The sequence below is a fragment of the Rhododendron vialii genome, chromosome 3a (assembly GCF_030253575.1).
Source record: "Rhododendron vialii isolate Sample 1 chromosome 3a, ASM3025357v1".
NCBI lineage: Eukaryota > Viridiplantae > Streptophyta > Magnoliopsida > Ericales > Ericaceae > Rhododendron > Rhododendron vialii.
Genome location: NC_080559.1, coordinates 5,610,035 through 5,625,246, shown reverse-complemented (window position 1 = coordinate 5,625,246; position 15,212 = coordinate 5,610,035). Strand labels below are relative to the sequence as shown.

General features: G+C 39.2%; 1 protein-coding gene across 8 annotated transcripts; it reads left to right on the top strand.

Annotated features, from left to right (window-relative positions):
- The first annotated feature begins 10 nt into the window (after nucleotides 1-10).
- Nucleotides 11-13,333, top strand: LOC131319083 (dormancy-associated protein 2-like). 8 transcript variants are annotated; one of them, XM_058349199.1, is made up of 3 exons: nucleotides 11-258; nucleotides 5,906-5,956; nucleotides 13,028-13,333. In XM_058349199.1, the coding sequence occupies exons 1-3, from the start codon at nucleotides 129-131 to the stop codon at nucleotides 13,120-13,122; spliced, it is 276 nt and encodes a 91-aa protein (XP_058205182.1). In that variant the 5' UTR covers nucleotides 11-128; the 3' UTR covers nucleotides 13,123-13,333. The 8 variants fall into 8 exon arrangements, with proteins under 8 accessions (XP_058205182.1, XP_058205178.1, XP_058205177.1 ...); XM_058349195.1 differs by lacking the exons at nucleotides 5,906-5,956; nucleotides 13,028-13,333 and adding exons at nucleotides 565-750; nucleotides 6,146-6,480 and having other exon boundaries at nucleotides 11-243; XM_058349194.1 differs by lacking the exons at nucleotides 5,906-5,956; nucleotides 13,028-13,333 and adding exons at nucleotides 565-750; nucleotides 6,146-6,480.
- The last annotated feature ends 1,879 nt before the right edge of the window (nucleotides 13,334-15,212 follow it).

Here is a 15,212-nt window from a genome sequence, read left to right as displayed (position 1 = left end):
TGTACTCACAGCCACTGGAATCTCTCTCCGAGCCTATAAATGGACATCAAAATTGAACTTCAATTTCATTCCAAACTAGTCTATCCAACCAACTAAAGAGGGCAGGAAAAAAAAAACTAAAGAAGGAAATGGGTTCGAAAGCAATTGTTTTCCTGGGCCTTTTTCTGGCCGTTGTTCTTCTCTTCGCCTCGGAGGTGACAGCCAGGGATTTGGCTGAGACGACTACCACTTCTACTACCCCTAGTACTACTACCCCTAGTAAGTTTATCTTTTTAGCTGAATATTTGATTGATGATTTCATACCTCTAGTTTTTTTCCTATCTTCATGGCATAACATGCAATAAAATCCTGGTTCTGTCCCTCAGATAAAAGGGTTCACTTAAAGATGTTTTAGTTATTCTGATATTACTTTCTAAGATTGTTCACGTCATTAATCAATGCGAGCCTCTTCACTTGCCTTGTCTTCGTTGAGTTTCAATTTTCAACCCGACCTAATTTCGCTTTAATATGTTCTAATCACCTTGACATAACTATTAATCAAGCATATATCAATTGTGCATGCAGCTGATCAACAAACTAATGGGGCTGATGATGCCAAGTATTATCATGGCGGTGGTTATCACCGAGGTGGTGGATATTACGGAGGTGGCGGTTATCACCGAGGTGGTGGATATTACGGAGGTGGCGGTTATTATGGAGGCGGTCGTGGCGGCGGATACGGAGGTGGATACGGAGGCGGCGGTTACGAAGGTACAACTAATTAATGTTACCACGCTTGTTTCTAATCAACTCTAATTAAACTACTTAATCAAGCATATATATCAATTGTGCAGCTGATCAACAGACTAATGGGGTTGATGATGCCAAGTATTATCATGGCGGCGAATATTATCACCGAGGCCCTTACCACAGGGGCCCGTATTACAAAGGTGGCGGCAGTTACAGAGGTGGCCAAGGTGGATATGGGGGCGGCGGTTATGAAGAAGAAAGGAATTAACGTCGTTGGTGCTATTTGAGCTATCTGTGCGCCGAATAGTTAAAATATGTATGAATAAAGAAGGATATCCTATCAGGCCCTTCAGATTAATAGTGATGTAGTTCCTCAGTTATGGCATGATTTGTATTTTCCAGTGTTTGTATTTTCAAATAGTGTTAAATCACTTTTGTATCAGTGAGATGTTAGAATGTTTTCAGAACAACTGTGTTCAGTCCCTTGATAAGTAGGGGTGAGTGAGCTTAATAAACCAATTAAACTCGCCTCTTCGATTGGTAATTAATTAAAACATGAGGCGAGTCCATTTAATTTAGAGCAACGAATTAATTAATCTTCCTGAAAATAATTAATAACCGACAAAATCAAGCTCTCTGCTCCTCTAAACTCGAATGACATCTCATGTCACACGTATGCTTTGGATCTTGGGTCTCGGAGGATACAAATATAGACGAAAAAAACTAGAAGTATATTATTTTTTATAGATCTCCATTAGATTTTTTGAACGGTGCAAAAAAATCAAATTATTATTTGACTAAATACATTATTTTTTAAATTTCGGTAATGTGTGTAACTTTTATACCAAACCTCATTATTTTATTTTATTTTTTTTGCCAAGCAAAAAGATTTTATTAATCTTTATAAACGATTACGAAAATTAAACGGAACAATGTCACTCCTGTATAAGTCACCTAAGACTACCGAAAAAGGACAGCAAAACAGCAAAAGACTGAGGAAAACCTAACCAAACCTCATAATTTTTCAACAATATCAAAACATTTTCACTAGGAATCATAACAGTTTGGTACATTCATCTTGAACTTTTGTATTAAAACCTCGCGACTTTTCAGCAGTAGAATTCATAACATTCTCATGAGTTATCATTACATTTTGGTACCTCTTGTAATTTCTTACTAAAAACTCGTAACTATTCAGTCATAAATTTCCTAATATTTTCATTATGAATCATACCATTTTGGTATATCTTGTAACTTTTATTTTGCTCAGCATAAAGTAGTTGAAGTAACAAGATGTATGCCGAGCAAAATATATAAAAGTTACAAGACGTATATGTTGCAGTACCTCAATCTCCGTAGCCTGTTATTGGTCTTCCCCTCGATATACCTTTTGTCGAGTTTCTCATAAAATTTTGTTGCCTATCAAAAAAAACTTCTACTAACTTCAACTACTTAAAAGAATCGGTACTTTAAACCATATATAGAAGCAAAATTGCAAGCCAGCTCCGTACCCACCTCCACTTGGACCACTTCGCCACCACCGCATCGCATCCACCCGCCACCACCAATTCCATATATACTTGGCGGCATTGGCGTCATCTGCCCAATTATTCTGTTCAGCTCAAACAAAGTTTGATTTATATGCTCAAACAAGTGCGGCAATTACGTACCATAAGAACACATTCAACCGAAAGGTCGGGTTGCAATTGAAACCCAATTGTGACAAGGCAAGTGAGGTGACTCGTAGTGTCGACTGTGTTGAGAATATGGCCAAACCAAGGAAAACACAATGCGCAAAGAATAATAAGATCAAGAACAGGAAAAAAAAAAATACGCAAGACACATAGGTAATTATGTAGCTCTCCAACAATTTGTTGAGTACATCCCACGACTCACACCAGATTCCTTATGTATCGAACAAAAATTAAAAGTACACAAGTTACATCAATTGCTGAGTTTTACTTTACTAGCTAGTTACCGTAATACCTCTGTTGTGTCCCAACTCAACGAAGCATGACCCAAATCGAATTAGGCTTCCTTAGCCCAACAAAATAACCTATACCAAACCAATATGAACCACTTGATTAGTCAATTTTAAGTTTACTTGTGCACTTCAAGTTCAACTATAGATCGAGCCAGGGACTCCTAACTGTGCTATACTAACGACTTATAATTTAAACTACTGCTGAGATATTTTGTCCGGTTTTTGGAAGAGATCAAATCAAAGTAATGAGATGAGCTGAGGCACAAAAGTTGCGACCAATAATTAATCAAATGACCTAGACCGATCAATATGAACCACTTGATCAGTGGTTTTTAAGTTTACTTGGGGAGTACTTCAACTTCAATTATAGCGGAAGGGACCCCTAATATACTAATGACTTTAAAAAAAACTGATTAGAGTTTTTTTCTTTTCCGGTTTTAGAAGAGATCAATTCAAATAAATACGAGGCACATACAATATGAGATATTGATGAAATTGACTGCAAACACATGCATGGGTTGTCGTAGAAGTTTGGGCTCGATTTTCAAGTTTCAAGCGTTTCAGCATATCCCGTCCAGACAGTGGTCGATCGCATCAGTCCGGTTCAAGTCTTATACTTAGAGGCAGCTGAAAATCGAGTCTGTCCAGAGGCCAATATCTGTCCGGACGATTAGGACATAAATCGATAAATATTCTGAGAGTTGGTACAAATGACGTGGTCAACTACATGCATGCAACACATGCATTTGAGTACGTAAGTCTTAATTAAATAGTGAGGGGTAGACTTGGTACTGCAGCGACAATGATCAACAAAAAGAGACTCGATCGATGTGGACTACTTGATACTTAATTCTCTCTTGTAGTTGTATCTATCAAGTTTGTGGACTGCTTCTAATTTCTTGTTTGTCTAAAAAGATTAATATGTACGTACGTTACTTCACTAATTCGTAACCGAGGTGATCTTATCGCATATGAGTCGAGGTTGAAGCCAAGAACCCATCTTGCTCTATGGGCATACGTAAGGGTTATATTTTGCGGGGGCGGCTGCACGATAGGTTGAGGATTCAAGCGGACACCTTGGGATTAAAAATGCATTAAAAATATCATTGTTTTACATATAATTTGATTTTTCTTTCATGTAATTCAACTTTTATCATACTCTCGGCACTGAATTGTTCATACATAGCCAAAGCAACATTCGCTTACGTTTTTGGCATCGCTGAACTCAAATCTCGAAGTGGTTACGACGGACTTGCACTTATGATGGGGCATGTGGAGTCATGTTTCTCTACTCAATTAATCATTGTTCGGTCTAGTCCTGGAGAAGTAGTAGAACTGACTTTGTCAAGTTACCAATCCAGAAAAGTTATCGACTATGTCAAATTACCAAAAAGAAAAAGTTAGTGAATTTGTCAAACACTCTCTCACAGCCACTGGAATCTCTCTCCGAGCCTATAAATGGACATCGATATTGAACTTCAATTTCATTCGAAACAAGTCTGCTTGACCGATTCCTAGACCTAAAAATTGGGTTGCCCCAAGCGTAGGGCTGAGACCGATGTAGCACAATACCCGGTAAGACCGGAGTCGAATCCACTAAGAACGGTGAAATGTGTGCTGTGAAACCTCGGGTTGTAGAATTAAAATTAGCTCTTAGGTAGCCACCCCTAATCTTTTAGTTGATTGATTAACTAATGCTACTGATAGATTGCTTGAAAGAATAAAAAGAGAGGGGCGGTCGTAGGGAATGTGGCGCATGCTACCAAATTAGAATCGCTCGCTTTTCATAATTCTAAAAAAAATGATTAAATTTAGGGAGAATTGGAAACCCCGAAGAATGTGAATCCTAAGGTTGCCGGTCCCATACACAGCGGCGAACAGGTTTTGGTCCCCCGTTCCCGCTCACATGAGCCCTGGCAATGCCTCGGATCGTCCAACGGACATAGTTTTCACCAACTAAATTTATTTAATTGAATTAATGTGCAGAAAATTGCGAGACGAATCCTAATTGGGTTGCGGCGCGCCTTTACCCAGCGACCAAACCTTAGAAAAACTACTCACTCATTATTAAAAATAAAAATAAAGAAAAATAAACCTTAACTTCCATCATGTTTGAAATCTAATTTAAACAAGATATTAAAACTAAATTAAGATCCACGAGAAACTTTAATTAAGAACGAAACATAAAATAAGTTACCGGAAGATGTGTTTTTGAACAAAACTTCAAAAGTAAAGAGCTCTGGAAAGAAAGAACGTGAAAAGAAAGCTGCTAATCAAAAGTACGAATCCTAAAAACAAAGTCTGTGGAGATATTTATATTAATCCCCAAAGTCTAGAATTAAAAATAATTAAAATACAATTTTTTCTGTTAAAACCTTCGGTAGCCCTACAAAGAATAGCTGTACGGCTACGGGTTTCTCTGTTCCCCAGCTAATGCACTCTGTAGGGCTACACTTCTGAGCTGTAGCCCTACTGCCTACTTTAGTGAGAATTTTGTGCTTGCATGCACTTTTTGGCACCCGACGCGTCCATCACGTCACCCGACGCCTCACGCCTCCGTCACGACTTCCCATGGCGATGTCCGACACAGCCTCAAGGCCTCGCAATCCAAACTTGGCGCAAGAACCGCCTTATTTTCTGCGAAACTAACAAAGACACAAAAACAAGACAAAGCACGACTTCAAGTGGAAAATGGAATAAACCGCGCCTCTAACACGCTAATATGCCCTACTTAGGCGCTTATATCTACGATATCACGCGCCTATCAAAGTCTATCCAACCAACCAAAGAGAGCAAAAGAAAAACTAAAGAGGGAAATGGGTTCGAAAGCAATTGTTTTCCTTGGCCTTTTCCTGGCCGTTGTTCTTCTCTTCACCTCGGAGGTGACAGCCAAGGATTCGGCTGAGACTACCACTTCTACTACTTCAGGTGAGTCCTTTACTTCTAAAATTCAAAAAAAAAAAAGTCATTTGATAGTCATTAGCATAGCACAATGGGTTCCCACAGTAACTCAAGTAGTTCATATTGATTGGTCTAGCCCATTAATTTAATTAACACTCTGACTAATCAATGCATGCCACCTCACTTGCCTTGTCTTCGTTGAGTTTCAATTTTCAACCCGACCTAATTTCGCTTTAATATATTCTAATCACCTCAATATAACTATTAATCAAGCATATATCAATTGTGCAGCTGATCAACAGACTAATGGGGTTGATGATGCCAAGTATTATCATGGCGGCGGTTATCACCATGGTGGTGGTTATTACAGAGGTGGTGGTTATCACCAAGGTGGTGGATATTACGGAGGTGGCGGTTATGGCAGCGGATACGGAGGTGGTTACGAAGGTAGAACTAATTAATTAATGTTGCCACACTTGTTTAATTCTAATCACCTCTAAACTATTAATCAAGCATATATCAATTGTGCAGCTGATCAACAGACCAATAGGGTTGATGATGCCAAGTATTATCGTGGCGGCAGTTATCACCGAGGCCCTTATCACAGGGGCCCTTATTACAGAGGTGGCGACAGTTATGGAGGTGGCCGAGGTGGATATGGAGGCGGCGGTTATGAAGAAGATGGGAATTAACATCATAGGTGCTATTTTAAGCTATCCATGCACCGAGTAATTAAAATATGTATGAATAAAGAAGGATATCTTATCAGGCCCTTCAAATTAATAGTCATGTAGTAGTTTCTCTGTTAGGGCATGGTTTGTATTTTCCTATGTTTGATTTCAAATTGTGTTAAGTCACTTTTGTATTAGCTACGTAAGATGTTTTGAATGTTTCAAAACAATTTTGTTCAGTCACTTGATAAGTAGGTAAGTGAGCATATACTCTGAGGTTTACTTCTTTATTTAATTACCGTAATACCTCTGTTGAATCCCGAACTCAACGAAGCATGACGCAAATCATACCGAACAAAATAACCTAGACCAAATCAATATGAACCACTTGATTAGTCAATTTTAAGTTTACTTGTACTTCAACTTCAACTTTAGAGCCGGGGACTCCTAATTGTGCTGTACTAACGACTTTAAACATAACTGATCGATGAGATTTTTTTTTCGGTTTTTGGAAGAGATCAAATCAAAGTAATGTCTCTGCCTTCTCTCTACAAACATCTGGTAGGGTTTTCTGGTAGGGGGGTTGGGGTTGGGGCTGCCGCCTCACCCCACCCCACCCCTCAATCATCAGCCGTCCACTCCCTACTATGACGGGTTGTTGGGCCGCTTGGTGAGATCCTCCGGCAAATAAGCCTCCAGAACGGGAGCGGCGGTTTGTTCGGTGACATGATTACGGTCGGGGTTCTTTTTCCTCCTCCTCTCCTCTCTCTCCAGATCTGTCCCTCCCTAAGTTTGGTGCTCCCCGTTGATGGCGCCAATCGTCCAAGTGCAGTCCACCTATGTGCGCTCTTTTCCAATCTTCCTTACCGTGCGAGTTTTATCGGCTTTATCAGGCCGGCCCGGCCTTATCGTTTGGATGTCGCTTGTTCGAGCCTTGACAAGGTTGTTGTTGTGGGACAGAGATAACTGTTGGTGTTGCTGGATGGTGGAGTGTGTTGGCTGCAGTGATCTACTGTCTCGGTGACCGGATTTAGGAATGTAAATCTGTTTCTGTAGGTTTTGGTTTGTTTTTCTCTGTTGCGTTTGTTTTTTTCAATTTCCGACACCTGATGGGGCTGTTTCCTCCCCTTCGGGGGTTTCTATTGGCTTGGTTGTGCAATTTTTTTGCGGTAAATGTTGTGCCCAGAAAATTTGTGTGTGGGAGTGGGGTGTTTTTTTACTGGCCTCTTCCTTGCGCTTGATTCGCCCCGTTGTGTTGTGGGGATCTTGCTCTTCTTGATGTATTGTTTCTCCTATCAATGGAACCTCCTAACATTTTGACAAAAAAAAAAAAAATCAGAGTAACGAGATGAGGCACAAAAATTGCGACCAATAATTAATCAAATGACGACCAATCAATATGAAACACTTTTATTTCTTTGGCCAATCGATAGGAGAGATCATTACATTATGTATGAAGTACAAAGTACAAATCACAGGACACTACGTACATTCATTGTATGAGAGTTCACGAGATAACCAAACCCAACAACTAAATCAACAATCACTATAAGCCAACTCAACTACAAGTCTTCATTAAGGAGAGAAATAACCGTAACAAATACAAAGGAAAGAGCATCCACATGATGAAATCAAAGAGAGCTCGATTATCAGGTTTCGAGCGTTTCAGGAATATCCCGTCTAGACGGTGCTCACGTTGTTCGGAGGCATGACTCATTTAGTCATATTCCCAGAGGCAACTGGAAATCGCGTCAGGACGGAGACCCATTTCTGTCCGCACCGTTTGGACAAAAATCGATAAGTATTCTGTAAGGACGTCTGGACGCAGCCCGTTGTTTTGTGCGATCATAAATACCATCCTTAGGGGGAAAAATTCAGTACCGAGTGAGTACCACGTGGTGCCCGCTCACACATCTGAACCATCAATTCCGTGTTTGAACGGCTCATATTTAGAGAGAAAAAAAGGAGAAAGAAAGTGTCAGGGTAAGAGGAGAGAGAGGGTTTCAATCCGATCTGTCCAAAAGTGTATCAGATGGCTCGGACGCACCGAGCGGGTACCACGTAGGATATACCCGCTCAGCACTGAAAAATCTCTCCATCCTTAGAGTTAATACACAATACTTGTTATATTAGTAATATATAACTTGGGTATAATGGGGCAACAAAGTATTTTTGAGGATGTGAACATAAGTATTCAAAATCACTAAGATGAACACCTAAATAAGTCTTCTAAATAGGATGCTTATTTAATTTCTTCTTTTAATTATTTTGGGGGAGTTACACAATTGTTTGAGCCATGTGAGATTTGAGAGTGCTTTGAGGATGGCTTCTTTTTTTTTTTTTTTTTAGTTCTTCGACGTCTGTGCTTCGTATAGTGAAACCCTTTATCGTTTGCAGGGCCGGCTCTGAGATTTTGGGGGCCTAAGACGGACGCAGACAATGAGGCCCTTAATAAAATTTATGACAATAAAATAACAAGTAGTTAAATGATTTTTTCAAAGCCAAATGCATGTATTCGACAAGGAAAAAACCCATACAAATACTAATTTCTGATCCTGTTTTCTCTTCTTTGATCTCTAATTCATCTTTTTCCATTTTATTGTGTGTTTAGGAGATTAGAACTGTTAAGGGTAGAATATGCATAAAACTTATATAGGAATCCACCACATTGGATCATTTTCCAAGGGGCTCTACATGAAGACAGCCGCCCGTGATCTGCATTTTCTTTTTCCTTTTTTGTTTCCTTTGATTGAGCAAGTCAGGTTGGGCCCAACCATTGGGTCTATGTCTCTTAACCGTAAAATAGGTGGTTTGGGTATTAAAATGGGCCTCTAGTGTTGCTATACCCAAAAAGATTGAACATATATAATGGGTACCCAAAATAATAGAAGGCCCTAGTTTTTACACATTCTTAGGGGCTTAAGGCGCCGGCCTCTTGAGCCTTAGCCCAAAGCTGGCCCTAATCGTTCCCGATGATGTGTGTTAATCCGCAGGCGAAGCGTACGGCACACATGTCCAAAACACTGGTCAATAATCCATGCTCATGCATGAGTAAATCTTAAATAGTCAATGGTAGACTTGGTACCAGCTAGGAAAAAAAAAGAGACTCGATGTGGACTGCTTGATCTTTGATGAGGGTGGCCTGCTTAATTCTTTGGTGTTTATCTATCAAGTTGGTGTACTGCTTCTTTCGAGTTTGAAAATAATACGCAGGTAAGTACGTATACGTACGTTAATCCACTAATTTGTTCACAAATTTAATTTTCAAGAATTATTGTTCTCAATACTCTGAGACCATACACGCAACGAGGGTTGTACGTGGTCTTCACTCGAATCGACACATGTCCGCAAGAACGATAAAGAGAAGCTACAAACAAGAGTCACCCTAAATAGGCTGTTTATACATGATCACACAAAACAAATTATGCAGTACGTCTGGACGCCCTTATAAAGTATGTATCGATCTTTGTCCCGACCGTCCGAACAGAAATAGGCCTCCATCCAACGCGATTTCCAGTTGTCTCCGGGGGGGAATAAGACTTGAGCCATGCATCTGGACAAACGCGACCACCGTCTAGATTGGGATATCCTGAAGCACTCGAAACCTCAAAATCGAGCCCAAACTTCTACAACAGCATCGATCCCATGTGCTTGTATAGTTAATTTCATCAATATCTCATATTTTGTACGGGGAGGGATAGCATGATATTCTTTGTGCCTCATCTCATTTATTTGATTTGATCTCTTCTGAAAACCAGAAAGAAGAAAAAAAACTCTCGTCAGTCTTGTTTAAAGTCACCACTTCGGTGGTAGCCTAGTAGGTAGGGTGTCCTTCATGCCTAGGTAAGACTCGATTTCGAGTCTTGCCAGCGGCAAGGGGGTGTGGGGGTAAATACTTATGCCCACTTGTACCTAGGTGGTGCTGTGGTGACGACTTGTCCTCTCGAACAATAACTATGGCTCGAACCGAACATTCTACAGCGGATAGGGAGCTCCTATAGTCACGCCCAAAGGGGTTACTACGTTGGTCGCTCCTCTCACCGTTTTCGACAGTTCAATAAAAAAAAAGTCTTGTTTAAAGTCATTAGAATATTAATTAGGGGTCCCTGGCCACTATAATTGAAGTTGAAGTACTCCATAAGTAAACTTAAAAACCACTGATCATGTGGTTCGCATTGATTATTATTTATTGGTCGTAATCTTTGTGCATGCCTCATCTTATTACTTTGAATTGGTCTCTTCCAAAAACCCAAAAAATAATCTCATCAGTTTTGTTTAAAGTCATTAGTATATAGCACAATTTTTGACAAATTAGATCATTCCAGATATTATATATAAGAAAAATACAATACAATAAAAGCGGACATTATCGGTCCAAACAAAAACAAAAAACAACAAACAAAAACAAAAGACAACAACAAACAAACAAAAGAAAGAAAAGCCGCCTGAAACCAAGACGCCGAAGTCGGACCCATTGATCACACTCGTGAAGAAGGGTTGGAGTGGCAAAGTATGAATGCAATTAGGGGTCCCTGGTTCATATTGATTACATAACCATTTGCTCCTAATTGCCTTTAACACTTAATTTACATGACCCTCTTGATCGGCCGGTTACCTAATTGATTAAATAAAGAGGCTTAATATACTCCATGAATATTATTCATGATAGTGTTCATGAAACATAAATGAGCAGTTCATATGAATGTTATGAGCGAACTATTCATTTATGTTTCATGAACACTATCATCTGAACCGTTTATTTATGTTTCATGAACACTATCATGAATAAATATTCATGGACCTTAACATTTTTCTAAAAAAAATCCCTCTCTCTCTCTCTCTCTCTCTCTCTCTCTCTCTCTCTCTCTCTCTCTCTCTCTCTCTCTCTCTCTCTCTCTCTCTCTCTCTCTCTCTCTCTCTCTCTCTCTCTCTCTCTCTCTCTGTCTCTCTGGGCAACCAAGATTTTTTGGCAAAGGTCCCGCATTGACCGACGTGCATGGATAGGTTTTTAACTATCACATATGTCGCACTACGAAAATAAAGAAAACATTACCACTTGAGAGGATAATCATATTTATTGAATATTATATTTTGTCGACGTGGCTGCACTCCAAGTTGAGGGTTTGAGCGGACACCTTGGGCTAAAAAATGCTACAAAATTTTGTACTTTTATATATGATTTGATTTTTTCTTTTCTTTCATATCATTCAAAAAAAAAATTATATTGTCGCCATGAACTATACCTCGAAAAAAAATTCAATTCAATTTGCAAATAAGTAGAGAATATAGCTCAAATAATTTAAGCTTAATTTATTTCAACCAAAATAAATATGTTCATTTATGTATTGTTCTGTGTACAAAACTTTTGATTTATGTTTTTGTCACCACTGAAGTAAAATCTAAGAGCCACCCCTTTTTTTTTGTGAACAGCAAATTTTTTTTATTAATTTTTGAGTGATTATGAAGACTAAAAAAAGCAAGAAGAAAGGCAACACGTGTCCATCCGAAACCCAGATCCTTAATTGGCAAGATGCCAACCCAAAAAAAACTCCCAAAGACCGAAGCCCAACACCTAAAAGTCGCCCCTTTAATTTTGGATACTATGTGATGAGCTATCAACGCGGTGGGGTTTGCGCCAGACTTACACTTACATGGGGCATCTGGAGTCACGTTTCTCAACTCATTAACCAGAGTACGTAGTAAGTTTACTGACTCTGTCAAGTTACCCTAAAAGAAATGTTTTTGACTCTGTCAAACACTCTTTAATTAATTTGCACTCACAGCCACTTGAATCTCTCCGATCGAGCCTATAAATGGACATCAAGATTGAACTTCAATTTCATTCCAAACTAGTCTATCCAACCAACTAAAGGGGGAAATACCAAAAGAGGGAAATGGGTTCAAAAGCAATTGTTTTCCTTGGCCTTTTTCTGGCCGTTGCTCTTCTCATCTCCTCGGAGGTGACAGCCAGGGATTTGGCTGAGACTACCACCACTCCTACTACTGGTGAGTTTTATTTTAACTGAATTGATTGATTTTATTCCTCTAGTTTTTTTACTCTCTTCTTGGACAACGTTCAATAAAATCTTGATTTTGTTCATTAAGGAAAAGGTTCACTTAGAAGATTGAGTTGTAGTTATTCTGATGTTACTTTTCGAGATTGTTCAATCACATCATTATTATTCCTTTATGTCCTTTGATTGACGGATTCAGGAATGCTAGTGTAGTGTGGTTAAAACAATTGATCTCTATTTAAAGCTTTTATAGCTTGAGAGCTAAATTAAGTTTTAGTTTTAACAAGCTAAACCCTTTTTCTTTTAAGTACTGATGTAAACCTAATTCAACTCCGAATTAATTTAGATGGGGATAATACTACGGGTTTTTTTTGTTTTTTTTTTTTTGCCAAAGGTTAGAAGAGTTCCATTGATTGGTCTAGGCCATTTAATTAACACAAATCAATGCAAGCCACCTCACTTGCCTTGTCTTCGTTGAGTTTCAATTTTCAACCCGACCTAATTGCGCTTTAATATGTTCTAATCACCTTGATCTAAACTATACACCCTCCGTCCCGATTTGGGACATGTATAAATCAAAAATGGGGACAAATAAATCTGGACAGAAAGAGTAGTATATTAATCAAGCATATATATCAATTGTGCAGCTGATCAACAGACTAATGGGATTGATGATGCCAAGTATGGCGGCGGCGGCGGTTATCACCGCGGTGGCGGTCATTACGGAGGCGGTGGCGGTCATTATGGAGGCGGCGGTCATTACGGAGGTGGCGGCGGTCATTACGGAGGTGGCGGTCATTACGGAGGCGGTGGCGGTCATTAAGAAGGGAATTAACGTTACATGTGTTATTTAAGCTATCCGTGCACCGAGTTAAAATATGTATGAATAATGAAGGATGCCTTATCAGGCCCTTCAGATTAATAATCATGTAGTAGTTCCTCTGTTACGGCATGGTTTGTGTTTTTGTGTGTTTGATTTTCAAATTGTGTTAAGTCACTTTTGTATTTGTGAGATGTTTAAATGTTTTATAGCATATTCCCTCTCTTTTTTATTCTTGGCCAACTACAACCTACATAAGTCGGAATAGCGAGACTCGCATCGGCTTATGTGCAACTTATGCAACATAACAAACTGGACTACTTAACTCTTGGAATTGGTAATCTCACCCGAACCAATGGATATCCAAATTGATCCTCACCTATCAGGGCAGTTTAATTGTACTTGATTTTTTTTATTTCCAATTAATCTGCTGTCATTTTTAATTTGGAAAACCTAACAAGTTGCAGTTCGGGTTCAGTTTTAACAAAATATTCGCATCAAAATAATAATTTGATTAATGAAATACTCCCAATTTGAATGCTTTTGATCTTGGGTCTCCGAGGATACAAAAATAGACAAAAAAAATTTAAATTTATTTACACGGAATTGATATGAGTCACCAGAAATCAATTACAGGAACCAAATAGGTATTCTTCTCTTTTCTTTTCTTTTCTTTTATCATTTTTCTTCCAATCAAGGGGGGGGAAATTCACATCAATTGAACCAACATTTTCAAAATGACAAGCGGTATCCCGTGCAATGTACGGACAAGTGATTATACTTTATCCCTTTATAAAGATGTTCAAAATTACATATTTAAATACTAAGTAATTTCTTTGGAATTTTCTGAGAATTGTAAGAGTTGAACTTATTTGTCGGATTTTTTTCTTCTTCTTTTTCGAAATCTCATACCTAATTCATACATATCCTTCATTATTTAAAAACAATATGAGAGAGAGAGAGAGAGAGAGAGAGAGAGAGTGAGCAAAGGAAACTATTAAATGCCTTTGGGGCAACGCCACGTGGTGTTCGAAAGTTTGACTACCGCACATTTACATGGACCACTTGACGAACCAATCCTAGAGCAGCGCCAATTGATGTCATACCACCACTACAATAATGCCTAAAGATGACACTTCAGTTTATAAGCGTGATAAAAAGATGTCCAATATTGTTGCTAAGGGATGAACTATGCCAATTTGGGAGCTTTTTGTCTCAGTTTGTTGGCCAGGGTGGTCATGTCTTGTCTCTCTTTGTCCTGGTTTGTGTCTGGAGTCAGTCTTGGGTGGGTGGGGTTTCTTGCTTGTTGTGTATCCTGGGGTGTGTCTGGTTTTGGGTTGGTAGATTGGTAGCTTAATTTGGGTCTGTTATGCTTTGGGGTCTTATTGTTGGTCAGTTTTGTGGTTTCACTCCTGGTTTGTGTCTGTCTTGGATCCCTCTTTTTCAGGTGTGAGGGTCCTCTTCTGGGTATCTAGCCCCTGTTTTTTTTGTGCCTCTTCCTGGATTATCTTTTGAATCTTTCTCTTTAGTGCCCTAGGGTAAAGCTTAGGGATTTTGCCATGGATGCAACTTGCTGCTCTTTTCAACTCCAAATTTTTGGAGGGCTAAGAGCTTAATTGGTGTGTTGTGCCTGATGACTCTTGGTGTGTCTGCTCTCTCCGAATTGGAGGTCTGTTTTGACTCTCCTTTCTGCTGCAAACTACTACTTTGCCATGTCACTCCTCTGAAGTTAAGATGTTCCTCTGCTAATATTATGCTAGGGTAATTCTGGAATGTATGATGATGATTTTGGTCCTCTTTGATGGTCATGGTTCCAATAGTGCCATGGCCTATATATGGAAGTGTGGAATGTTGCTGTTGCTATGTTGCTGGTGCAGCTGTTATATTGTCTGGAAGGGTTCTTCAATGCGGATTTTTATCATTAATGACTTGTTGGAGATAATGCTTTGCTATTGCTCATGGTCTGATGCTGCTAATGATCCTAAGCTCTTATATTTTGATGCTTCTCAACTGTTCCTGTTGATCACCATGGAGTTATCTGGTGCAAGATGTTTTTGGAAAGTGATCCTGCTATTCTTTTGACCATGTATTGA